Raw genomic sequence first — 26728 nt, forward strand, 5'->3', positions numbered from 1 at the left:
CCAACACCACCATGATGCCACTGTTGGGCCCTTGAGCAAGGCCCTTGACCCCATCTGCTCCAGGGGCGCCGTATCATGGCTGACCCTGTGCTCTGACCCCAGCTTGGGGCAGTGGTGGTTCAGCAGTTAAGGCTCTGGGTTACTGATCAGAAGGTCGGGGTTCAAGCCCCAGCACCGCCAAGATGCCACTGTTGGGCCCTTGACCCTATCTGCTCCAGGGGCGCTGTATCATGGCCTTAGCTTAGCTGGGATATGTGAAAAAAAAAGAATTTCACTGTATATGTGCAAATGTATAATGTGTGATAATTTAAAAAATAATTATAATTATCATTTTTGCAACATATAAATGGAGGCTAAAGAGTAAACTTGTTCAAGAACCATTTCTGTGGCTGTACTGAATTATGACACACATGACAATTCGCCTGGAGCCCCAATGTCTGCATGTTATTTGCATTATGCATCCTGAGATAGTCTGAGATCTTATGCAGCATTCTCACAGACAACACTATTCTTACAAACTGCTTCCAGATGACTGACAGAGAAAAAAAGTGAGAAATCACAATTTGCGCATGTTCCGCGAGACACAATCGCGCTGCGTGCGTTGGTGCCAAAGTGCAAATGAACTTCTGAACAGAAAAGCAAAACAGACACGCATCGCCAGCAATTCTTTCGTCTGTTCTTCAAAATACAATCAGGTGTTTCCTCAAGCACACGTCTTTGTGTCTTACCCGCCAATGCGCATGAATACCCTGGCTGTTAGATTATAAATACTGTGGGGGTGAGACATACAGTATAGTTTACGCCATCCAACAGTTTGATAAGCCTTTTACAGCTAAACTATTTATTAAAGCAGTGTCAGGCAGAATCTGCAGAATGACTTTTGACAAATACTCTCCACAACACCTCCCAAACTTTTGGATTATGCATAATAACAGGAACATTGATCATAGCAGAGTCCGATAGGGAACAAACGGCACTTGATGGCTGTAGCAGCGGTGCATTAAAGGACTAAACGTGAAGAATTAAAGAGACAAAACTTTTCAGAGAGAAAACCTGTTAGTGTGGAACTCTGCACAAATATAGCTGCCTATATTTATCTATTAATCATTGTAGCATTCAGATAAACATGTATTTTTTACTATTTGTATATATATATATATATATATATATATATAATTAAAAAAATAAATAACTAAATAATTCATCAAGGAGACGATTTCAAAATCGTTTGGCTCAAGAATCGCGATTTGTAATGATCGATTTTTCCCCCAGCCCTACTAAAAATGACATCAAGGAGGCATTAAAGTAATCCATATGACTCCAGTGGTTAAATCTATATCTTCTGAAGGGATATGATAGGTGACGGTTAGAAACATATCAATATTTAAGTCCTATTTTACTATCAATCTCCACCTTTGACCAGCCCCGACTGATAGGTGGCAGAATGTGAAAGTGTAGATTTACAGCTAAAAAAGGACTTACATTTTTATCTTTTTCTCACCCTCACCTATCATAACACTTCAGAAGATATGGATTTAACCACTGGAGTCTTATGGGTTACTTTTATACTACCTTTTGGGCCTTCAAAGTTCTGGTCACCATTCACTTGCATTGTGAGGACCAACAGAGCTGAAATTTCATCTTCAAGTCATACACATCTGGGATGGCATGAGGGTGAGCAAATTATAAGAGAATTTTCATTTTTGGGTGAACTATCCCTTTAAGTGAAATTCCAACATTCTTGATAGTTGTCGTGAGATTCACCCCAGTGCTAGCATTATGAGCGACTTCTGAGCGTACCGTGGAATTGAAGGCTGTGTTGCTAGAACAGTGGCTATGACGTTGGACTTTTGCGGAGGGTCCTCTATATCTGGTCTGAGCTCATCTTCTGATTTCAGTCTTCGACGGACGGGTTTGGGAGGCGGGGCCAATGGAGTGGATACTTTGGCCTGCAGAGAATGCCTAATTATTGACAACAGTGCAAACAAATTTGGAAAATGGAATATTGGTTGGCACAGACTGACTTACAGAGTTGACAGTGGCTGCATTTCTTTCCTCTTCCTGAACATTGTTCTTCACTGTTCTAATCGTCCCAGCAGCTTCTGCACATCTTTCTGCCTGTACAAAATAAAGCGAAAAAATAAAATAAAAATACATTAAAATAAAATACTTAAAAAGGCACAGTCAGAGTAACTGCTCTGTACAGAATTTAAACCAAGACAATTGTATGACCCTATTTACATTGTGAACATACTTGGTTGTACTGTACATGATTCATTGGTGCAAGTTTTACCTAAGAAAAAAAATGTTGTCTTCATAATCTTTTAAAACTTGAAAACACCTAACCCACCAAGCACTTTTAATCCAACTACCTGTTACACAGAGACCACTTCCATGTTCCAATCAAGTCCTGATACTGTATATAAAATCAAGCCCTGGCCTACATTTTTTCCACATTGAATAGCCTGTTTCACCTGTAAAATGCACTGAGGATGTGGTTTCACGTTGACTTGAATTGTGTATATTTACCTGTCCACAGTCAGATAGTTTCTCTGCATCATCTGCCGGCTGGTCCACAGCAAAAGCCTGAAACTGGCTGAAGTCAGCAAAGTTAGGCTGTTCTGGCATTTGCTGAGGTGATGTGCTGGTATGTGTTGGAAGACCGTCTCCCTCTACCGAACGGTGACCTAGTGGCACTGATGTCTGGGAATTTGAACATTACATATGGCCTAATTCCTTGAAGGAAAAAAGCTTTTTCTATGGTCTAATTTAGCCAAAAAAGCATAATAATTAGAATAGTGATTCTCAATTGATTTTGCTTCAGATTTTACTTTGGACATTAAGAGTGACCCAACACAGTACCAAAACTGTTTATTCTACCAAAATAACAAAAATGTCCTTAAAGGAATGGTTCCCCCAAAAATGAAAATTCTCTCATCATTTACTCACCCTCATGCCATCCCAGATGTATATAACTTTTCCTTCTTTTGCAGAACACAAACAAAGATGTTTAGAAGAATATTTCAGCTGTGTAGGTCTTCACAATGCAAGTGAATGGTGACAAAAAAATGTTAAGCTCCAAAAAGCACATAAAGGCAGCATAAAAGTAATCCATAATACTATGTGATCCATGTCTTCTTAAGTGATACAGTCAGTTTTGGGTGAGAAACAGACCAAAATGTAACAAATTTTCACTCTAAATCAGCAGTCTCCTTGCGATCACGATATCAAGCTCGATTACACTTCCTAGCACCATCTCGAACTCAGCGCATGTGTCAAGCACTAGAAGTGTAATCAAGCTTGAAATCGTGATCACACCCAGAGACTGCAACGGCAAGATGTACAGTGGGAAAAAAAGTTGTTTTGGTCTGTTCTCACCCAAATCTAATTGGATCGCTTCAGACGATATGGATTAAACCACTGGAGTCTTATTGATTAGTTTTATGCTACATTTATGTGCTTTTTGGAGCTTCACAGTTTTGGTCACCATTCACTTGCATTGTGTAGACCAACAGAGCTGAGGCATTCTTCTAAAAACATCTGTTTGTGTTCTGCAGTAGAAACAAAATCATACACATCTGGGATGGCATGAGGGTGAGTAAATGATGAGAGAATTTTCATTTTTAGGTGAACTATTCCTTTAAAACCAAACACTGAAATATATTAATATTATCATGAATTGCATGCACCCAACATTTGCAAAACTATAAACACTGATGTAGGCTGAACAGAAAAATGGATAAAGTCTAGCACATGGAACAAACACTAGGCCAAATATTATATTAGTATTAGCCATTTTACCAAGTGACAGATGAATTTGTGTCAAAATAGTGTAGAGTTTCATTGGACAGCTTTTGACGTACACAACAAAATGTATGGCAAGTATTTTGTCCTCCCTTTAAAAAGATGATTTAAGCCTATTTATTTTGGTCTCCAAACTATGCATGCTCAGTTGTGTTTAGCACTGTTATCATTGCTGTTTGTGACCTTATCAAAAAAGACCTGCAACGCACTGCATTATTTAGTTGTCAACTCCATGCTGTACCTGTGTAGGCAGTGGTCTTGGAGGTACTGCTGGAGGAAAGGCCACTGCACCTGCCTGCTGAGAACCTGCTGAAAAAGTAGTTCCAAAAGAGAACTTCAGTTTTTCCAACTGCACACAAACAAAACAAGAAGCTAAGATCTATCTGATAGCAGCACTTTTGTATGCGCACATTTACCTGCAGGAACAGCAGCAAATGTTCTGTTCATGTCTAGAGATGAGGAACGTGAATGGGAAGCGTGGGGGCGGGGTGGAGGTGGGGGCGGAGCCACAACTTTCAGTCCCTCCGAAGATGTCCCAGAATGAGACCTGCAAAAGCAGTTAAAATAATTAAAAGGTACCACTATGAGCTGTGTATTTGGTGGGGCAACTTCAGTATAACCACGATTTCCCTGATATTTCATGCCTCATATATGCTTCATCTTACAAAGATAAACCCAAAAACAACAATGATAAAACATTAAACAAAAACTCAAGAAATGTGCCATCCACAAGAAACAGCAGAATTACCTTTGCCTGTTCACAGCACTGGAAATGGGTTCTTGATCCGATGTAAATGAATCTGAGCTGCTATAGCCATCTCCTGCAGGAGGGAAGGGTAATAGGTCTGAATCCATTACATGAGAATATTTCCTTTCAGTCAATTTCATGCTTTCAACTCAGAATGAGCCTGGAACAACCCAGATGAACTTACCGACAGTAGTACCAGGAAACTTAATTGCTGTTGCTAGCTTAGCTTCATCCGTTAGCTCTGGAGGTTTAGCCATTAGTGGACTAGTTGGATGTGTGTGCTCTGTAAAAGCAACAGTGGATAAACCAAACAATTTAAAACCAAAAGTATTACAAATTTACACTCAGCAACCATGCAAATGATGAGATTTCTGTCCAGAAACACTTTTAAGAGATGGTCGCAGTGCAAATTGTTCACTTGGGGGTCACAAAAAAGAATTAAAGAGATAGTTCACCCAAAAATGAAAATTTCTCTGAACAACAAAATACATTTCAGTCTGTTCCTCACACAAAGCGTCATATGGCTTCAGAAGATGAGGAATGCTGAACATAAGTTTTATGGACTACTTTTAAGGTACATTTATTATTTATTTTTTTCTCTAGAGCTTCACGGCAAAAATCTAGCGGCAGCTAGATTTTTAACTGGGATGAAAAAGAGGGATTATATTTCCCCTGGCTTCCCGTTAAGTTCATAACTGATTTTAAAATCGCTGTCTATGTGTATAAGGCCCTTTCTGGTCTCGCACCTAAATACATTAGTGACCTTCTGCACACTTACTCTCCTCCAAGAATGCTCAGATCTGGTAATCAACTTCTTTTATCTGTCCCCCATTCACACTACAACTCAAAGGGTGATCGGGCCTTTTCTGTTGTTGCTCCAAAACTTTAGAATAGCCTGCCCTTTCATGTGAGGTCTGCTCCATCCTTATCTATTTTTAAATTTGTCCTTAAATCTTATTTTTATGAATTGTATTTTGAAACGATATAATGGATTGTTTTATTTATTTGAAGATCAATATGCATTTTATAAAAGAACGTACCACTTCCAGTTCTCTTGAGCTCCATCTCTTGCATGTGGATCTTGCTGGGGGTCATGCGAATGGGCACAGGGTGGACTATTGCTGTATCCTACAATGAAACAAGCATATCAACTGCTGCTACTGTAAAACTCTAAATGCTTTTCACTGAACATAATGAAGATTAAACATGTCAATCATTTAGCAATGAGCATGATCAATACTTAAAGGGACAGTTCACCCAAAAATGAAAATTCTCTCATCATTTACTCACACTCATGCCATCCAACATGTGTATGACTGACTTTCTTCAGCAGAACACAAACAAAGATTTATAGAAGAATATTTCAGCCTTTTTTTTCAGCTGAATGAGGCATCTATGTATGATTATCTATGCTCCTGTTTTTCACACACCAGTTCTCACGTGAACTTGCCAACGAGCTTAACCTCGATCCTCGTAAATTTTTATAAAACATTTTTTAAATATTGATCTATTTCTAACACACACCCAGCGTTTCACTTCAGAAGACATTAATTAGACCACTGGAATCGTATGGATTATTTTTATGATGGCTATATGTACTTTTTGGCATTTCAAAAGTTGGCACCCATTCACTTGCATTGTATGGACCTACAGAGCTGAAATATTCTTCTAAAAATCTTCATTTGTGTTCGAAGAAGAAAGAGTGTTCTGTGTCATACACATCTGGGATGGCATGAGGGTAAGTACATTATGAGAGAATTTTTATTTTTGGATGAACTAAGCTTTTAAATGGATAGTTCACCCAAAAATAAAAATTCTGCCTTCATTTACTCACCCTTATGTCGTTACAAACCCATATGACTTTCTCTCATCCTTGGAACACAAAAGGAGATCTTAGGCAGAATGACAACCTCAAACACCATTCACTTTCATTTTACTAACACTCTGCCTAACGCCTCCTATTGTGTTCAGGGAAAAAATAAAATCATGCAGATTTGGGATGACATGAGAGTGAGTAAATGATGTCAGAAATTTCATCTATTCCTTTAAGAACCCGGCATTGGGTTATAAACTAAAGACACACCATTTCATTTGGCAAGCATATGCCATGAAAAGTCTTCAAGAACAGCACTGTCAAAGGACAGCCAGCAGAGACATCATTTGGATTACATGATATAAAAGGAAGAGCATGATAGAATTATCGATAAGCTCAGCAAGCAAAAGAAACAAACCAATCATCTGATGATGGCACTGTAGCTGTGAATTTATCCTGAGCACATGCGCTCTCAGAGGGAATTTCAAGAGTACAGGGTTAATGGATATCATTAATATGAAAGAGCACTGAGTGATTGACTTACAGGGTCAGCTGGTGCAATGTTAGAATCAAATTGGGTCAGAGTTTGTGAGCTTGAGGAGCGTTCACTAAAAGTCTCCCACTGCTGGAGAGACAGAGCAGAGACATGTCAGCATGGTGGAGCCACTTCACTCCTCACACACGCAAACAGAGGCCATAATAAAACAAAGAAAGACCATCATTGACAGGAGTACAAAGAGAATTCTAGGAAGTGAAAACTCCGATGACCAACTGCGTTGTACTGGTGCGTGTGATCTGATGTCCACGGAGTAACTATTGTTTTCCTAATTCCTAATGGGTGTGGGTGTGTGGGTGTGGGGGGGGGTTAACACTTTTCCCCCCTTATAATTTACATTAATCAAACTTGAAGGAAAAAGGTTAATAAAATTGTGATTTCCAAACTAGTTTAACAGAATAATACTGTTCTGTTTTAAAATAATTTCAAGAAGTGTGTAACAATTATTATTTTGTTTTGTAAAAATACGTTTTCCTGTCCCAGCTTAATGTGCAGAGACAACTATAAGCATGCCATTCATTATACAAAGGAACACTGATCAACCAATGGCGTGAGTTTGGGGCAGGACTACCCGTTTGCTTGACCAATGTTAGAGGGTGAGGGAACTATTGTCATCAATTTTTCATCATCACTTTTGCAATTCTGTTTGGTGATGCTAGTGGCACAAAAACTAAACAAAAACTAAAATTTATTTTAAATTAAGACTTAAAAGATTTGAAGAAAAATGTGAATCCAGGTTGTTTTGACTACAAGGTCACTGCATTCTCTGACAACACAATGAAGCACTGAGTGTCAAAACAATTTTAATGAGAATGTAACATGGGGAGATGAAAGTATGCTTTGCCAGCACCTTTTCCTCCTCCCACCCAGAAGCAGAAAAAGAGTGTCAGTGATAGAGATTTTTTTCACACTGAAAGAGTACATGGAATACTCCAAACCTCATTACTCTGGTTGAGCTCAGGCCAGTTCTGGTTGAGGGAAGGCATGGAGGGAGACTTATTTGGAGTGACCTCTACAGGGGAAGCAGAGAAGCCCACCTCAGGGGCAGGTTCTGAGACTCCTGAAACATACAGACCGATTAGAAGGATTGTACAGACTTTGTACAGACCCCTGAAAGTGAATGGAGAAATCCTGTGAACCCGTTATCAGTATAATATCCATCTAAAAGATTAGATTTTGAAATGTTGCTTATGGAAAAGACCTGGCAACTAGCTAGATACAGTAGAACTAGGAATATTCTAGGAAACCCTAGAACGCATGTGTGTGTCAAAAGTGTCCTCGCGTCTAGTTTTTAGGACATCATTTTTAAATGAAGTGGTTCTTTGATCTGTCTCTCAAGATATTCCTCAATTAAGGTATTTTCTATCAAGTGAAGGGACTTTAACATTTAGTTGAGTATTTATTTGTATTATAAGAGAAAATTTGCATCACCCCAAGAATGCATATGTGGGTCCAATTTGACCCATATATGTTTCTTATGCGATTCAATGCATTTAACACGGGTATTATTTTTGTAATATGATGATTGTTTTCAGTTTCCATTTGTTATGTAATTAAATACATGTTAAATACCATGTTTGCATTTATATTTATGTGTAGTATGGAAGTATAGAAAGTTGTCATTCAGCCGATGCTTTAATCCAAAGTGTTTGACATTATACCTATTACAGGGACAGACCCCATGGAGCATAAGTCCTGGACCACTTCATAATGTGTTTGAATCTGCAACTTTTCTTTTTTCAGTACGCCTCACCACTCTGAACAACAAATATAGCGGCATAAAGTAATACAGAAATATAGTGTCATTCTGCAATATAGAGTACATACGCATATATAACTTCACCCCCATTCAATGCATATGGTTGTCATTTTACAAGTTTATCACACTTAAAAAACATTTTATCCAAGTCAAATGTACTTGTGTGTTTGTGAGGGAAGAATTGTTGAGACGTTTTATATTTTACCACCAAACATGGAAATTGCCCATATTTCTGTTATACAGGCTTTTTAAAACCCACAACTCCTACTCCACTTTCAATTAAAAGCTTCAGAATTTAATAAAATAATACATATCAAATATTTAAAATGTTAAATTACGAATAAAATAATCATGAGAGTTATTTTCCGTGAAAAAAATAAGTCGTTTTATAAAGAATAAGCATCTAGATTTCACTGGGTCTTTTTTGTCCTATTTATGCATTGAATGGGGCTGAAGTTACATATGCATTCTAGGGTAATTTAAGGTGGAAGCATCAATTATGAGGCCAAGCACACCAGCAGCATGGACATTGTCAAAATACAACATAATTATGATTTTAGAGCAACAGTTTCAAAAATGTTTGTACATTTGTACACCACTATTTGAAACATTTGACCAGTAGGTGACACTACTGGTCGAACGTCATGAAACTTTGTGAGGAATCTGATGGTATGTTTCCATATTACACAATTCATTTAAGATTCAAATGAATAAGAAAAAGCATTGCTATGTTTCCCTGCAATTAATTAGAATATCCAAATAGTAAGGTTACTGTATGTAACCTAACCAGTTGCAACGCAACAATAAGCACCACATTTTTTGGCCACAATGAAACCGAAATGCCAGGAGGAAGCAATAAAATCATAACCAATCAGAACGCAGACTATGTTTACTACAGTACATCAATGAGGATAAAATCTGGGACCAATGAGAAACAAAACAGCGACCTATAGAAACAGAGCAATCAAAAAACAAATGTCTCTTCATGGGCGGGGCTGGCTAAAGCAAAGCTAAAAAGCACATCAACCATGTGGAACCAAGATCTTGTTATTATGGCCTGTAAAAACGTTATTTTTGTCCATGCATTTGGAAATGATACTTTGTACTCCAAATGCACAGACCTCTATATGTATATTTTGTTCAGAAAAGCATAAACCATTTGTACAGCACCCTGTATGCAGATCTGTGAAACGTTGTGAAACAACTCAACTACATATTGCCCAATTTGAGCTGTGTTGGGTGTGAAGCTTTTCTGCCTACCTGCTGAGTCATCCAAGTCAATAAGCTTTGGCATTAGGCTCTCGGGGAGCTTTTCAGGAAGGTCATAACCGTTTTTTCTTGCAACCACAAGATGAAATGCAGCACAGAACTCATCCAACGTTAGTGCACCATCTTTATCAAAATCCGATAGCTCCCTGGAAGGAAAAGCAGGCATGCTAATATTGATAAGATATTTATTTTAAGGTACAAAGAAGCACTCAGAGGTAGATAACAGGGACAAATTCCTGGACACAAAACAAATGCAGATGGCTAAGATTATCAACTGCTGTTGTTATGGAGTGGGCTTCTGTACTGTGGCTAGATGTACAAGAGTCCTTGGTTACACATCTGTTTTTCTGACCACATACATCAAGGTCATCCAAACTAAATAATGTCATCTATTTAAAACTACTTACCAAATGTGAGACAGTTCTAGAATAGGCAGTTTCGACTTTGTAAAGAATTCCTTCGCGGCAGAGCCTGAACAAAAGAGGACAGATACACTTTTAGGGTGCCAAGTTCAAAACTGTAAGCAGTATCTTATGGAAAATATGCTGTACAGTGCAAATATGCATTCAGAATGTATTCAGGCCTCTTCATTTTTTTCACATTTTGTTATGTTGCAGCCCAATGCTAATATGCTTTAAATTATTTTTTTCACATCAATCTACCCTCCATACCCCATAATGACAAAGCAAAAACCAGATTTTTGATAACATTATTTATTAAAAATGTATTAAAAACAAAAACCGAAATATCACACTGACATAAGTATTCAGACCCGTAACTCAGTACTTAACTGAAGCACCTTTGGCAGCGATTACAGCCTCAAGTCGTTTTGGGTATGATGCGACAAGCTTTGCACACCTGGGTTTGGGGATTTTCTGTCATTCTTCTCTGCAGATCCTCTCAAGCTCTTTCAGGTTGGATGGGGACCAACGGTGGACAGCCTTTTTCAGGTCTCTCCAGAGATGTTTGATTGGGTTCAAGTCCGGGCTCTGGCTGGGCCACTCAAGGTAATTCACAGAGTTGTCCCAAAGCCACTCTTGCGTTGTCTTGGCTGTGTGCTTAGGGTCATTGTCCTGTTGGAAGGTGAACCTTCAGCCCAGTCTGAGGTCCTGAGCGCTCTGGACCAGGTTTTCATTAAGGAAATCTCTGTATTTTGCTGCATTCAGCTTTCCTTCAATCCTGACCAGTTCCCCAGTCCCTGCCGCTGAAAAACACCCCACAGCATGATGCTAACACCACCATGCTTCACTGTTGGGATGGTATTGCGCAGGTGCCCGATTTCCACCAGACATGACGCTTGGAATTGAGGCCAATCAGTTCAGTCTTCATTTCATCAGACCAGAGAATCTTGTTTCTCAGTCTGAGAGTCTTTTAGGTGCTTTGTTGCAAATTCCAAGTGGGATCTCATGTATCTTGCACTGAGGCGAGGCTTCCGTCTGGGCACTCTGCCATAAAGCCCAGATCGGTGGAGTGTTGCAGTGATGGTTGTCCTTCTGCAAGTTTCTCCCATCTCCACACATGATCTCTGGAGCTCAACCAGAGTGACCATCGGGTTCTTGGTCACCTCTCTTACCAAGGCCCTTCTCCCACGATTGATCAGTTTGGCTGGGTGGGCAGCTCTTGGAAGTGTCCTGGTTGTTCCAAACTTCTTCCATTTAAGAATTATGGAGGCCACTGTCCTCTTGGGAACCTTCAATGCAGCTGAAATATTTATGTAGCCTCCCCCAGATCTGTACCTCGACACAATCCTGTCTCTGAGCTCTGCAGGCAGTTCCTTTGAGCTCATGGCTTGGTTTTTTTCTCTGATATGCATTTTCAGCTGTGACCCCTCATATAGACAGGTGTGTGCTTTCCAAATCATTTCCAATCAATTAAATTTGCCACAGACCCACCCCAATCAAAGTGTAGAAACTTCTCAAAGATGATCCAGAGAAATGGGATGCACCTGAGCTAACTTTCAAGTGTCATAGCAAAGGGTCTGAATACGTATGTTAATGTGATCTTTCTGCTTTTTTTCTTTTTAATAAATTTGCAAAGTTACCAAAAATCTGGTTTTTGCTTTGTCACTATGGGGTATGGAGTGTAGATTGATGTTTAAAAAATTAATAATTTAAACATAAGGCTGCAACATAACAAAATGTGAAAAAAATGAAGGGGTCTGAATAATTTCTGAATGCACTGTAAAAACATGAACTCACTGACCAGGGATAAAACCAGTGAGATCAGCCTGAATGGTCTTAAACTGGTTTATGTAATACTGTCTTTGCTCATCTGTGATCTTCCAGGGGTCATCATAACCGCTGGTCTGTCTTTGGATTTCATTTGTGGTCATTGCAGACGGCACCGTTCGTACTGTTGTGCTCTCCGGCTGGTATCCATGGCAGAAGAAGAGGAGAAAATAGAAATTAGCTCAAGAACAGTTCAGCTATTAAATAAAATATTGTCCAGATTATGTGTTAAAAGTTTTAAGTATCTACTTCTACTGAGATTAGAGTTGTCATGGTACCAAAAGCCAATATCAATACCTGCAAAATTCTCGATACCAATTTCAATACTACAGTACAAACAAATACGTAAATGAACACTACTTTTAATTAAAAACAAATATTAATATATATTTACACATTAAACTACAAGTATTTCTCAATTAAGTAAATACTCCTTGAAGCTTTTTATGGCAAATAATCCAGAAATAATAAGAAAGGACAATGAAAAAAGCTAGAAACGATAAAACAAATAATAACATTATTTAAACAGGTACTGAATGGAATCAGAACTACCAATACTGTTAAAAGACTGGTACTGTTACTTTTTTTAAAATTGTGGTTTATAGTTGGTACCAAAGCATTTGTACTTTTGATATACCTAACTGTCATATTGGCAAAAAATTAAATAATTTCAAAATATAACATTATGCCTGTATAAAAGGTGACAAGCAAGCATTTTAAATGGCAAAAAAAAAAAAAAAGGCGATTTATGAAACAAATAGAGGTAAATTCAAAGATAAATTTAAAGGCAATTGCAACTTCGCAAGGGTTGTTTAACATTTCAAGCAGTTTTAACAGCATAGATAATTATTCAGCTACGCTTTATTCAAATTCCTTGTATGACTGGTAATTCTGAGGACATGTATCATATTTCCGTACATTGGGCTTTGGCAAATATTGGATAAAGTCTGCTTTTGTGCAGCCGCGACACAAAAGCAAACATCTGTTCTACCACAAAAGCCTCAGTAACAGCCGCCTAGTGGTGACAGACTATCAGGGAGCATATGGAGACATGTAGGCCCTTTCTGCATTACCTGAGCTGAGGAGGGATGCATTGGAAGTGTGCTGGAGGGGGGCGTGTCTGTAAAGCTGACCCAACTTTCCTGTACAGGAGGGGGCGATTGGGCGGACCACATCCCATCACCTGTTACTGGTCCTGAGATCAGACAGAGAAAAAAGGGAAGACAGACAAAGAGATAAGGGGGTATTAAATTGGATAGGACAAACTAAAAGTAAGGAATAATGTCGTTAGCCAGTCATTATAGCTAAATAAACCTTGAGTGGACAGGTCTAATGCAGTAATGGATGACTGTACATTATTCTGCTTATTATGCAGTTACTTACCTAGTAAATCAATTAACAGACAATACATATTGATTTGAGTTTAAATTATTTTATTACATAAGAAGAAAGAGAAACTAGTACAGTTTGGTAGTATCAGTTTCCAGGGACAAAAGTAAATTAAACAGCACTCATAATACAAAAATATTTGACCACAGAATGCTGTGCAATCATATTAGATATTTTTTTACTTGATTTAAATATCCTCAGTTAGAATCCAGTATGCCGTGTGACCTTTCATTTCAAACTAACTCCAAATAAATAACAGATCAATAGGTTCACATTAGGGTTTCCAACTCTATGAGGTTTTTTGAAAATCATTAATATTAATAAATGTAATAATAAAGGGTTAACTGAAATAAAATCAGAGTGTTAGACATTGAGCACCTGGCTGTGCTTCTCTAAAAGGTGGCCAAACAACTCCTGGCACTGAGTGCTGTCTGTCCACGTTTCCACCGCTGGCCTGCCGTTTGTGCTTTCTCCAGGAATGGGGCGAGGTGGGAGGGGACTGGTGTGGGGACACGACTGGAGACGTGGTGTCCGGCTGGAGCCAGAGATTAACACAATTAATTACAATACTTTGTAACTCCATGGACTTCCAGCCAAACAGATGGCCTCAAAACAGCAGAGATGTAAAGTGAGCAAGCAGTCATTTACCAGTTCCAAAACAAGGCAATGGAGTAACCTAGGGGTAAGTGTTCTGCTACAGGTCACAAAGAGTTCATGGATCTCCCCTTTGCAGTATTCAAACCCACAACCTTTAGTTCTCAGCTCAGATCTTTAACAACTATACCACACCATGCACAGAGAGGTGATGGGATCATAACAGTTAAAAAGGTAAAAAAGAACTAAATTTAAACTTCTAAAAAAATTGCAGAACAATTGTATGCAAGTGTATCATTTCTAGGACCAATAATTGTCCAAACACTTCTCAAAGGTGCACTCAGTAACCTTTTATGTTTTACGATATGACAGTCATCTTCGACTTATACTGATACCTAGTGGCATAGACTAAAGCAAAAGTTACCAGTCACCAATGTCAGCATAGAAATGTGCTATTCGAAGTCAGCCATGATTAATTTATTCCATATGAGAAAGTGTGTAATAACATATACAAATACTATCAGGTTGTTGAGACCATTCCAATGACATTAAGTGGTATATTTACTGACAGAGTACCTGGGGGTCGACGGTGGCCACACAGGGCTGAATCATCTCATGGGCTGACACTTTTTTGGTTTGCACTCTGCCTGGAGGTCTGGGGATGACGCCAGAGTAGGGCCCCTGGTTCTCTGCATCTGCGAACATGACTGCATGCCTCGCTTCCTGCTCATTCTTGCTCATCACAAAACGAGGGAGGGGCAGATCCCTGACTGTAAACACAGCTCCATGTTAGACTTCCACACATACAGTGCTGTGGAAAAGTATCCCCCCCCCATCATCTTATGTTTTTGTGTATATATTTTTATTCTAAATTGTTTCAAAAATTCAAGGAAAATCTAACATAAAACAAAGGCAAACAGAATAAACCAAAAATACAGTTTTTAAATGATATGGTTATTTATTGAGAAAGTCTGGTCATCAGTCCGTGAGTTGAAGCTCAAGCGCAACTGGATTATGCAGCATGAAAATGATCCAAAGCAAAGCAAGGAGTAAGTCCACCTCTGAATGCTCAAAAGAAGCTAAATTAAAGTTTTGGTGTGGCCTAGTCAAAGTCCTGACTTGGACCCGACTGAGATTCTGTGGCAGGACATTAAACGGGCAGTTCATGCTCAAAAACCCTCCAATGTGGCTGAACTAAAGCAGTTCTGAAAAGAAGAGTGGGCCAAAATTCCACCACAGCATTGTGAAAGACTGATCTCCAGATAATGGAAGCGTTTGTTTACAGTTGTTGCTGCTAAAGGTGGCAGTTTAAGTGGGCAGTTAGTTTTTCACATGGGTGATATAGGTGTTGGATAACTTTTTTGCTTCAATAAAAAAATATATATATTTGAAAACTGTGTTTTGTGTTTACTCTGGTTGCCTTCGTTTTATGCTATATCTCGTTCGAAGAGATTACAATTAACAATTTAGTATGAAAAATACTAAAATAGAAGAAATCAGGAAGGTACAAATACTTTTTCACTGCACTGATCTCTCTATCTATCCTGTATTTATGTCTACATATACAGTATGTCTTTACATATAGATGACAGACAGATAGACATATGTCTTTACATATGTCTAGATCAGAGGTGAACAAACTTTTTCCTATGAAGGGCCAAAAATCAAACTTGATTGAGGGCAGTGGGCCAAAAGTAAATGTTGCATATTTCAAACTGTATTATTTTAAAATTAAATATTAATACTGCAAAACACATAGAACTCTAAAATTAAAATAAATCAAGTGTCCTATACTTGTACAATGCACATAATTGATTTCAATATAATGTTTATGTATGTTGTGTCTCTTTCTCATCTGTGAGTCACTTTGGTTAAAATGTCTGCTAAACGACTAAATGTAAGCGTCTCTTAAGACATGGTTACTGTCTCTTTAAGAACAGCGCATCTCACATTAAACAGTAGTTCTGTGCAGTTTTGTGGAGTTTTGGAGAGATGAAGATACAATGGCATGACGTAATACTATCAAGTAGGATATTGTTTTGTTTTGTGACAGATATTAAAGATATTTCTTATCATAGACCTAGGCTACACATTGGCCTGGATTTCAATCAGTATTACCATTTATTGGGACTGCCAAATATAATAGGATTATTTAAATAAACAATGCTGTAAAATGTTTTCATGTAGTTAATGCATTTAGCCTACCTATATTTATTTTACATTAAAATTGTTTTCCTGCTGATATACAAAAAAAAAAAAAATTTTTTTTTACTTTTGCTTCTTTTCTTAAGAGGCGATGGATTAAGGCCGAATGCATTACATTATGAAAGGAAACAAAAGCTACGAAGCACATTTTTGCAAATTAAAAAATTGAGAGGCCTATTAATTTCGTTGACTCCAAAATATGATTATGATTAAGAACCTGCCGAAATATGGCATTGTATCTTATGGTTATTAAAAAACTTGCAGCTATCTGTTTTTAGGCAGATAGTTGCAAGTAAATGAGATATCCTCATGTTTGACAAACGAATTACAGTATGATGCACACAGATGTTACACACACCCCAAAGCGGGTTTTAGTCCGAAGAAGATGAAATGAAATATGAAGAATTAGTTTACTGCATTACCATTTTGTCTAGCTGGCGGGGCAGAAAAGGGATTTTTGAGAGTACTGGTCTGTTCAATTATAGTGCTTGTCGTAATGTTATGCGGTGTTTGGAGTGAATGGAACTGTTGTTTATACTGGAATGCTCCCTCACCTGACTTTATCAAGTCCGCTTCACGGGTGTGCTTTAGTGGTCGCTTTCACGAAGATATGAAATGCTGCACAACGTATAGTGCACGTTCAAGCCACATTTCATTTCGGATGACTGTATGCACTGTTCCGCATGTTCACCTAATTACCTGTCATTTCTTGACACTGCTTCAGATCCCGCTCTGTTTTAAACCAACTAGGTTCTGTCTGGCGGTATTGATTGCCCACCTCCGACTTTGGGGCTGGCCAATCATAGTGAAGATTTGTGGCACCTGGGATGGCCAATGGAGCAAACTTTCCAACAGCACTTATTTAAATGTCATTGAAGTACACATCCACATTTTTAAAAAATTAAATCAATTACGTTCTCTACTTTTCAAATAAGCTATAGTTTTTGTAATGCAAAAATAAAACAAAAATTCTAAAACAAAAATATTAATTAAAAAAAAAAAGAGCTGCATCAATGCCATATTTTTTTATTTTATTTTTTTCCTCTTGTCATCTATGGCAAGTCGGGCCAAATCATAGGTCATCACGGGCCAACTTTGGCCCGCGGGCCCCAGTTTGGGCACCTCTGGTCTAGACTGATAGACAGACAGACAAACAGACATTTGAAGTCAGAAGTTTACATACACTTAGGTTGAAGTCATTAAAACTCATTTTTAACCACTCCACAGATTTCATATTAGCAAACTACAGTTTTGGCAAGTTGTTTAGGACATCTACTTTGTGCATGACACAAATAATTTTTCCAACAATTGTTTACAGACAGATTGTTTCACTTTTAATTGACTATATCACAATTCCAGTGGGTCAGAAGTTTACATACACTAAGTTAACTGTGCCTTTAAGCAGCTTGGAAAATTCCAGAAAATCATGTCAAGCCCTTAGGCAATTAGCCTATTAGGTTAATTGTCTAATTGGAGTCAACTGGAGGTTTACCTGTGGATGTATTTTAAGGCCTACCTCCAAACTCAGTGCCTCTTTGCTTGACATCATGGGAAAATCAAAAGAAATCAGCCAAGACTGATTTAAAAAAAAATTATGGACCTCCACAAGTCTGGTTCATCATTGGGAGCAATTTCCAAATGCCTGAAGGTACCACGCTCATCTGCACAAACAATAGTATGCAAGTATAAACACCATGGGACCACGCAGCCATCATACTGCTCATGAAGGAGAAGCATTCTGTCTCCTAGAGAGGAATTTAGTTTGGTGCGAAAAGTGCAAATCAATCCCAGAACAACAGCAAAGGACCTTGTAAAGATGCTGGAGGAAACAGGTAGACAAGTATCTATATCCACAGTAAAACGAGTCCTATATCGACATAACCTGAAAGGCTGCTCAGCAAGGAAGAAGCCACTGCTCCAAAACCACCATAAAAAAGCCAGACTACAGTTTGCAAGTGCACATGGGGACAAATATCTTACATTTTGAGAAATGTCGTCTGGTCTGATGAAACAAATATTTGGCCATAATGACCATCGTTATGTATGGAGGAAAAAGGGTGAGGTTTGCAAGCCGAAGAACACCATCTCAACCGTGAAGCATGAGGGTGGCAGCACTATGTTGTGGGGGTGCTTTGCTGCAGGAGGGACTGGTGCACTTCCCAATATAGATGGCATCATGAGGAAGGAAAATGATGTGGATATATAGAAGCAACATCTCAAGACATCAGCCAGGAAGTTAAAGCTCGGTTGCAAATGGGTCTTCCAAATAGATAATGACCCCAAGCATACTTCCAAAGTTGTGGCAAAATGGCTTAAGGACAACAAAGTCAAGGTATTGGAGTGGCCATCACAAAGCCCTGACCTCAATCCGACAGAAAATTTGTGGCCAGAACTGAAAAAGTGTGTGCGAGCAAGGAGGCCTACAAACCTGACTCAGTTACACCAGTTCTGTCTGGATGAATGGGCCAAAATTCCAGCAACTTATTTTGAGAAGCTTGTGGAAGTCTACCCAAAATGTTTGACCCAAATTAAACAATTTAAAGGCAATGCTACCAAATACTAACAAAGTGTATGTAAACTTCTGACCCACTGGGAATGTGATGAAAGAAATAAAAGCTGAAATAAATAATTCTCTCTACTATTATTCTGACATTTCCCAATCTTAAAACAAAGTAGTGATCCTAACTGACCTAAGATAGGGAATGTTTTCTACGATTAAATGTCAGGAATTGTGAAAAACTGAGTTGAAATGTATTTGGCTAAATTGTATGTAAACTTCTGACTACAACTGTATATACCATATAGGACAGACAGACAGACAGACAGATATAGTGAGAGAAAGAGATAGAGTAAGCATGACATGCAATAAACAAAAATACATTAAGACATTAGCATATGCCTAACAGGTGCAAATGTTTCACAGGCATAAGAGGGAGTGATCAATAATAATAACTTTAAAGGAGTCATTTCATACATTTTATTATTTATGTTTCCCTGAGATCCTCTTAATGTTAGTAAAGGGTTTTCTTGTGCCAAAAACAGACATATTAAATTTTTTATTACCATTTTCTACCTTCTCTCTGACCTAGGCCTGTCGCGATTATTAAATAACCATCTAATCATGGTTATTTGATCTAACCGCAGTTATTTGAGATTAAAGCGTTTATTGGGCATTCAAATTCCAATCACATTTTAATGCCCTAATAAGGGAATTTTAAGAAAATATACTGTGCAAATGCTGTGTTTCATTCGAACACTGAGTCCGAGCATCACTGAGCCACACCACAGACGCCAACCAGCTCCTGTCCGGAAGAGCGCTTGAAGCTCTTCACGCTGTCAGCAGAGGCTCGCACCAAACTCCCGAAAGTATAAACTTTGATAGTGAACGCAAAGCACTCCGGCTTCACTTTTAAAAGACTGTGTAATGGCAAATGTTCCTGGTTCATACATGCAGTGTTAATGATATGCAGTGAAACAGAGGAGATGCACGCTTACTCTATTTCTGTGGAGTGATAAAATAATGAAAAGAAATCTCACAGGTTTCGCTTCATGAGAAATAAGGGCTTATGGGTTTAATCAAAGAGCATTAAAATAACATGTGAAAGTGAAGAAATTAGTAAAGAAATATTTTACTATTGCATAGTATAATTAAATCTAATATAAATAAAATGTATATAAAATTATATTGACTTTTTATATAATATATATTAAAAAATATAATATAAAGTACATGAGTTCAGTGTAAATGTAAAATTGACCAAAACTGTAAAGTTGACAAAAAAAGAGAGACATATTTTAAGTATTTTTAAGAATTTAGAAATGTCCTTCCTAATTTAACAATTAATCTTCAGCCAAATTTCATAATCGATAATTTTATGCTGTGCCTAAAGCTTCCTTTGTTAATGCCCTCTTCCAATATGAAACGAAATTCAGCGCTGTGCTGCACTTTTACTCGTGAGCTACGGGTTTGCAGTCAACTCTAATATAGCTTTAACGGCCCTGTCATTCAAGAAAAGCCTCTTTGCAAAGCCTGTATTACATTGACAGATTCACAAAACAATCTATGCTGAATGTGTCACTCAGATTGTTAAGAGCAGACTGAAATAATCAGGAATCTTGATAAAAATAAACCTCTAAAATGCGCTCTAAGTCCTCATGGTGGCGTAGTGACTCGCCTCAATCCGGGTGGCGGAGGACGAATCTCAGTTGCCTCCATGTCTGAGATCGTCAATCCGCACATCTTATCACATGGCTTGTTGAGCGCGTTACCATGGAGACGTAGTGTGTGTGGAGGCTTCATGCTATTCTCCGCAGCATCCACGCACAACTCACCATGCGCCCCACCGAGAGCGAGAACCACACATTATGCGACCATGAGGAGGTTACCCCACGTGACTCTTCCCTCCCTACCAACCGGGCCAATTTGGTTGCTTAGGAGACCTGGCTGAAAAAGTTGCTCGTTTTTAATCCTGGGATCCTTTGGAAGGATATGCAAAGCAGCAGATGCTACACACAACCAGAAACAGCTCAAGGTTTACTGAACTTTCTCTGATTTTACTCTTATACAGTTATTTCTCCTGGTGTTTCAAAATAATAGCACCTATCAGGTTCTCTCATTACTACCTCACCGTGACTGGGCAGACCAAGTCTCTTAAACCAGATTATGTGTTGCTGACGTGAACGTGCATCTTAGTTTCAACAAATGTTTTTTTGGACTGTGGAAGAAGTTTTGAATTCTGAAAGTTACAGTATGTTTGCATTATACAACAATCTCTTTTATCTCAAAAGATTAAGAAGAATATTTCAACGCACATCCTAGCAATGTAGGACTTGCGTTACACCCCAACACAAATACCAGCATTAAAAAAGGCCCTTGTGTTTGGAATATACACATCCAGCTCTTTTCAGTGAAGAGGCACTAAGATTATACTCTAATTCTTCTTATGTAATAGCAGCAAGTGTCTCAATGGATTTATTTACAAAATGAGAGTCTGCAAAATTGCATGGATGTGACAGCTTCACAAGTGAGTGAGGAACAGAGCATTATGATATTTTGCATTTAGTGTACATGCAGAAACAGCTTGGATCTCTAACAGGGGTTAAAAAGGTTTGTTGCTACTCACCACTGTTCAGGCTCTCCAAGCGCAGAGGCAGTCCAGACTGGGCCAGTGCAATGAGCTTTAGTGCAATGTAGAACTGACTCCGACCGAAATGACCGAGACGTGTGGCACCGCAGAGTTCAGTGATCTAAAACAACGGACAAAGACCCCTCAATTACTATACACAAGACCACAGTAAACATACAATAACATGATCAGAGATTAATATAAATCAGTCTTTGTGAAGTTTTGCATGTCAAACCAATATAGGCTAAATAACTGACAACTATGAATAATAAATGCACAGCCGGGGAAAAGCTGCATAATTGCTCTTCATCACAGATACTGGGGTTCAATGTAAGGCCATTAGTCCACACCAATACGTTTCCAGGTTGAAACGCATTGATTTTTCAACGTTTACGCCTCCCATCCACTATGGAACGGAGTTTTCCTCCACCAGAAACTTTTAAAAACCCTCTATAGTACTGCATATTTTGGAAAACAATTTAATTAAGTAAAGGAAAAAAACACCCAACCAAAAAGGGGGTTTTCATTGGCTGATGCTGATATCTAGAGAACAGGGTGTGCGATGGCCGAAATAATGCAGATGTACAGTATACATATTAATATAATTTAATGCAAATGAAATGTAATAATGCTGACATTAAATTACCTCTTGTTTACACAATATACGTATATATTTACTCAAAATTCATTATTTTAAATAAAGGATTTGTTACGTTTTCTAGTGGTTTATGAACATTATGATTGTTCTGGGAAAAATTAAACATTATGAAAATGTTTATAATCCATTGACAAATGGTAGATTTTGGGCGTGACAGAAGGGGAAGCTTCCACTTCTATTAACTGGCCAAAGAGGCACATTTTTCAACTAATTCTGATAATCACACATATTGCCAAATAGCACTCTAAACTGTACAGATATAAAATGAATGTAACATCACTAATTCATTAGTAGAGCAGTAACTTTTCAAATTCATGTCAACATGTCAGAAAGAACATGTTGATATTATTTTTCTTACACAAATAGAGATCAAATGGCTAAGGTAAATTACCTTAAAGGGATAGTTCACCCAAAAATGAAAATGCTCTCATCATTTACTCACCCTCATGTCATCCCAGATGTGTACGACTTTCTTCTGCTGAACATAAACTGAAATTTAAGATAAAGATATTTAGAGAAATATTTCAGTTCTGTAGGTCCATATAATACAAGTGAATTGCGAGTGGAATTTTGAGGCTCCAAAATCACATAAATGGCACATAAAAGTAATCTGTGTGTCTCCAGTGGTTAAATCTATATCTTCAGGAGCAATATTATAAGTGTGGGTGAGAAACAGATCACTATTTAAGTCCTTTTTTACTATCAATCTCCACTTTCACATTCACATTCTTCTTCTTTGTTTTTGGCGATTCACATTCTTCAAGCATATCACCACCTACTGGGCAGGGAGGAGAATTTAAAGTAAAAAAGACTTAAATAATGATCTGTTTCTCACTCACATCTATCATATTGCTTTTGAAGATATAAATTTAAGCAATGGAGTCTTACGGATTACTTGTATGCTGCCTTTACGTGCTTTTGGATCTTTTGGTCACCATTCACTTGCATTGTGAGGGCATACGGAGATTAAATATTCTTTGTTTGTGTTCAGCAGAAGAAAGAAAGTCATAAACATCTGGGATGGCATGAGGGCGAGTAAATGATGAGAGAATTTTCTTTTTTTTTTATTTTGACTCAAATATATTGCTCAGTCATATTTACCCAAAAGAAGACAGGCCTACACTCTTTACTGACAAATCAGTGATAACCTACACCTTCTCAAGAAACTTTTGCAACAGATCTAGGACAAGTGACTCATTTAGACTTTAAGGGCGTTTTCACACCTAGTTCGTTTGAACACTCCAAGCACTCTCAGAGCGGTATGTGTGATACGTGTATATGTGAACAACCCAAGTGGTCTCAGACCCCCTAAAAGACCCAAAAGCAAACCATACCTCAGGAGGTGGTCTGAGTGCGGTTTGTTTGTGGGTCCTTTTGTGGTCCGATGTGAAAGCGAAGAGGTACCAGTTCGCTTTGCATTTTATGACATACAGTTGAAGTCAGAAGTTTACAAACACCTTAGCCAAATATATTTAAACTCATTTTTTCACAATTCCTGACATTTAATTGTAGAAAACATTCCCTGTCTTATGTCAGTTAGGATCACTACTTTATTCTAAGAATGTGAAATGTCAGAATTATTTATTTCAGCTTTTATTACTTTCATCACATTCCCAGTGGGTCAGAATTTTACATACACTTTGTTAATATTTGGTAGCATTGCCTTTATATTGTTTAACTTGGGTCAAACATTTTGGGTAGCCTTCCACAAGCTTCTCACAATAAGTTGCTGGAATTTTGGCCCATTCCTCCAGACAGAACTGGTGTAACTGAGTCAGGTTTGTAGGCCTCCTTGCTCGCACACACTTTTTCAGTTCTGGCCACAAATTTTCTATCGGACTGAGGTCAGGGCTTTGTGATGGCCACTCCAATACCTTGACTTTGTTGTCCTTAAGCTATTTTGCCACAACTTTGGAGGTATGCTTGGGGTCATTGTCCATCTGGAAGACCCATTTGTGACCGAGCTTTAGCATCCTGGCTGATGTCTTGAGATGTTGCTTCAATATATCCACATAATTTTCCTTCCTCATGATGCCATCTATTTTGCGAAGTGCACCAGTCCTTCCTGCAGCAAAGCACCCCCACAACATGATGTTGCCACCCCCATGCTTCACGGCTGGGATGGTGTTCTCCGGCTTGCAAGCCTCACCCTTTTTCCTCAAAACACAACAATGGTCATTATGGCCAAACAGTTCAATTTTTGTTTCATTAGACCAGAGGACATTTCTCCAAAAAGTAAGATCTTTGTCCCCATGTGCACTTGCAAACTGTAGTCTGGCTTTTTTATGGTGGTTTTTGAGCAGTGGCTTCTTCCTTGCTGAGCAGCCTTTCAGGTTATGTCGATATAGGACTCGTTTTACTGTGGATTTAGATACTTGCATACCCGTTTCCTCCAGCATCTTCACAAGGTCCTTTGCTGTTGTTCTGGGATTGATTTACACTTTTCGCACCAAACTACATTCATCTCTAGGTGACAGAATGCATCGCCTTCCTGAGCAGTATGATGGCTGCGTGGTCCCATGGTGTTTATACTTGCGTAATATTGTTTGTACAGATGAACGTGGTACCTTCAGGCATTTGGAATTGCTCCCAAGGATGAACCAGACTTGTGGAGGTCCACAATTTTTTTCTGAGGTCTTGGCTGATTGCTTTTGATTTTCCCCATGATGTCAAGCATTACATACTTCATATTCCAGTCACAATTTACTGTCCACATATGGGAATTTTAAGCGAATAAAGATATCTCATTATTACCATGACGTGTTTTTGTGTCTCATATTCCGTTCTTGTTGTATTATTTGAGCACCTAAAATTAACGGACCGGCCGCATTAAGAGCAGAGCAGCACGTTAAGATGAACCGCTTTAAAGTGCTCTGATGGGCATACTGTCTACGGAGGTTCGCGGCAAACTCCCACAAAAAAACAAGCGAGGATTTTTTATAGTTTCATTTGAATTTTATTTGCGCAATGGCAAACGATCTTGGCTCATACACAATGTAAATGACAGGCAGGAGGAGACGCTTGCTTGCTCCATTACTCTCAAGATGATAGATAAAGAAACATATTTTCAAATGCACATAGAATTTCAAATGTTTTCCTTCATGTAAAATAAGGGCTTGTAGATTTTATCGGAAAGACTTACGTGAGAGAGTGAAGAATTTAGGACAGAAATACAGTATACAATATTACTGTTGCGTAATGTAATATAATTGGCGGTGTTGTATAAAATATAACTTTTTTTGTAATTCTATCCCTGTGCAATAATTTTAAAGAAAAATTCAATATTTTTGAAAGCCTTAAAAGTAATCATATAGCCCCATTTTATTTAATGATTTCCAAGTTAAACATCAATAAATTACTTCTTAAAGTGTAGACCTATCTGTAATAAACATACGTGAACTTTAAGTAGTATGACAATTTGTATGACAATTGCTTATCATAATAATCACAATTATTTATGAAAAATTATTGTCAGCCAAATTTCATTATCGTGACAGCCCTAGCTGCATTGGGGTCTGAGTTCTTAAGGAGCTGTGGTGTGAACAACAAGGGGTCTGAGACCACATTCATGTGAAGAGGACTCTTTTAAGCCCACCTACATTGTGAACACCAAAAACACTGAGGTCATTTGCGGTTGGTTCCCTTTCTGGTTTACTTTAACCGAACTGGGTTTGGTTCACTTAAAACTTACTATTTGTGAAACCACCCATAATTTAGAAACTTTAAAGCCCTAACAATACTCTAGTAATAGTTATTTTCTAACAATATTTCTCAGCACTGGTGTGAGAAAGATCCCCTGCAAACCGCACTTTGATGAGTGTTTTTACAAGCAGTATCAGCACACTGTGAAGAAAACCACTCTAAGGCACTTGAAAAAACAGCAACCAAGAATGGGTCTCTAGGCAAAAGATGGTTGCAAACTGTCAGAGCAGAATGTGCTCTTACATTGCTGTGAAAAAGCAAAAAAATCCAGATTTCTTCTGTTTTTGTGTATATCTCACACTAAATAGTTTCAAAAATTCAAACTAAATTGAACATCAATCTGAGTAAACACAAAATACAGTTTTTAAATGATAATGTTATTGAAGCAAAAAAGAATCCAATACCAAATGGGCCTGTGTGAAAAAGTATTTAGTTACTAAATCCCCAAATCTATGAAACTGCAATCATAATGGGGTTCAGCTGGACTAGACACACCCAGGCTGGATTACTGCCAGCCCTGTTCAATCAAATCAACACCTAAATAATACTTTTTTTTTTCTTTTCTTCACTTTTTTATGAAGTTGGCTAAAAGGTCTCACACAGTAGCACACTATGCCAAGGTCGAAAGAAATTCCAGAATGATGAGGAAAAAGGTGATTGAAATACGTCAGTCTGGGAAGGGTTACAAAGCTATTTCAAAGGCTCTGGGACTCCAAAGAACCACAGTGAAAGCCATTATCTCCAAAAGGAGAAAACTTGGCACAGTGTACCTTCCCAGAAGTGGTCAACCTTCCAAAATTCCTCCAAGAGCACAGCGACGACTCATCCAGAAAGTCCCAAAAAAAGCCAAGGACAACATCGAAGGAACTGCAGGCCT

At 38.2% G+C, this 26728-nt stretch overlaps 1 protein-coding gene across 5 annotated transcripts in view; it reads right to left on the reverse strand.

Annotated features, from left to right (window-relative positions):
* Positions 1-26728, reverse strand: part of LOC127416043 (ralBP1-associated Eps domain-containing protein 1-like) — a 32531-nt gene that overhangs the window by 3544 nt on the left and 2259 nt on the right. The window contains exons 2-18 of one of the 5 annotated variants that reach the window (XM_051655146.1): positions 21489-21612; positions 14737-14930; positions 13945-14101; positions 13251-13372; positions 12152-12317; positions 10357-10420; positions 9941-10095; positions 7860-7981; positions 6910-6987; positions 5593-5680; positions 4737-4835; positions 4553-4625; positions 4221-4351; positions 4046-4113; positions 2530-2703; positions 2029-2118; positions 1801-1949 (exon numbers count right to left, since the gene is read on the reverse strand). In XM_051655146.1, coding sequence (XP_051511106.1) covers positions 1801-1949; positions 2029-2118; positions 2530-2703; positions 4046-4113; positions 4221-4351; positions 4553-4625; positions 4737-4835; positions 5593-5680; positions 6910-6987; positions 7860-7981; positions 9941-10095; positions 10357-10420; positions 12152-12317; positions 13251-13372; positions 13945-14101; positions 14737-14930; positions 21489-21612 — 2054 coding nt within the window. Of the gene's footprint in view, positions 1-1800; positions 1950-2028; positions 2119-2529; positions 2704-4045; positions 4114-4220; positions 4352-4552; positions 4626-4736; positions 4836-5592; positions 5681-6909; positions 6991-7859; positions 7982-9940; positions 10096-10356; positions 10421-12151; positions 12318-13250; positions 13373-13944; positions 14102-14736; positions 14931-21488; positions 21613-26728 lie in introns of all 5 variants that reach the window. The other 4 variants (XM_051655145.1, XM_051655144.1, XM_051655148.1 and 1 more) reach the window with 4 other exon arrangements.

The sequence above is a fragment of the Myxocyprinus asiaticus genome, chromosome 25 (genome assembly GCF_019703515.2).
Source record: "Myxocyprinus asiaticus isolate MX2 ecotype Aquarium Trade chromosome 25, UBuf_Myxa_2, whole genome shotgun sequence".
In the NCBI taxonomy this organism is placed as follows: Eukaryota; Metazoa; Chordata; class Actinopteri; order Cypriniformes; family Catostomidae; genus Myxocyprinus; species Myxocyprinus asiaticus.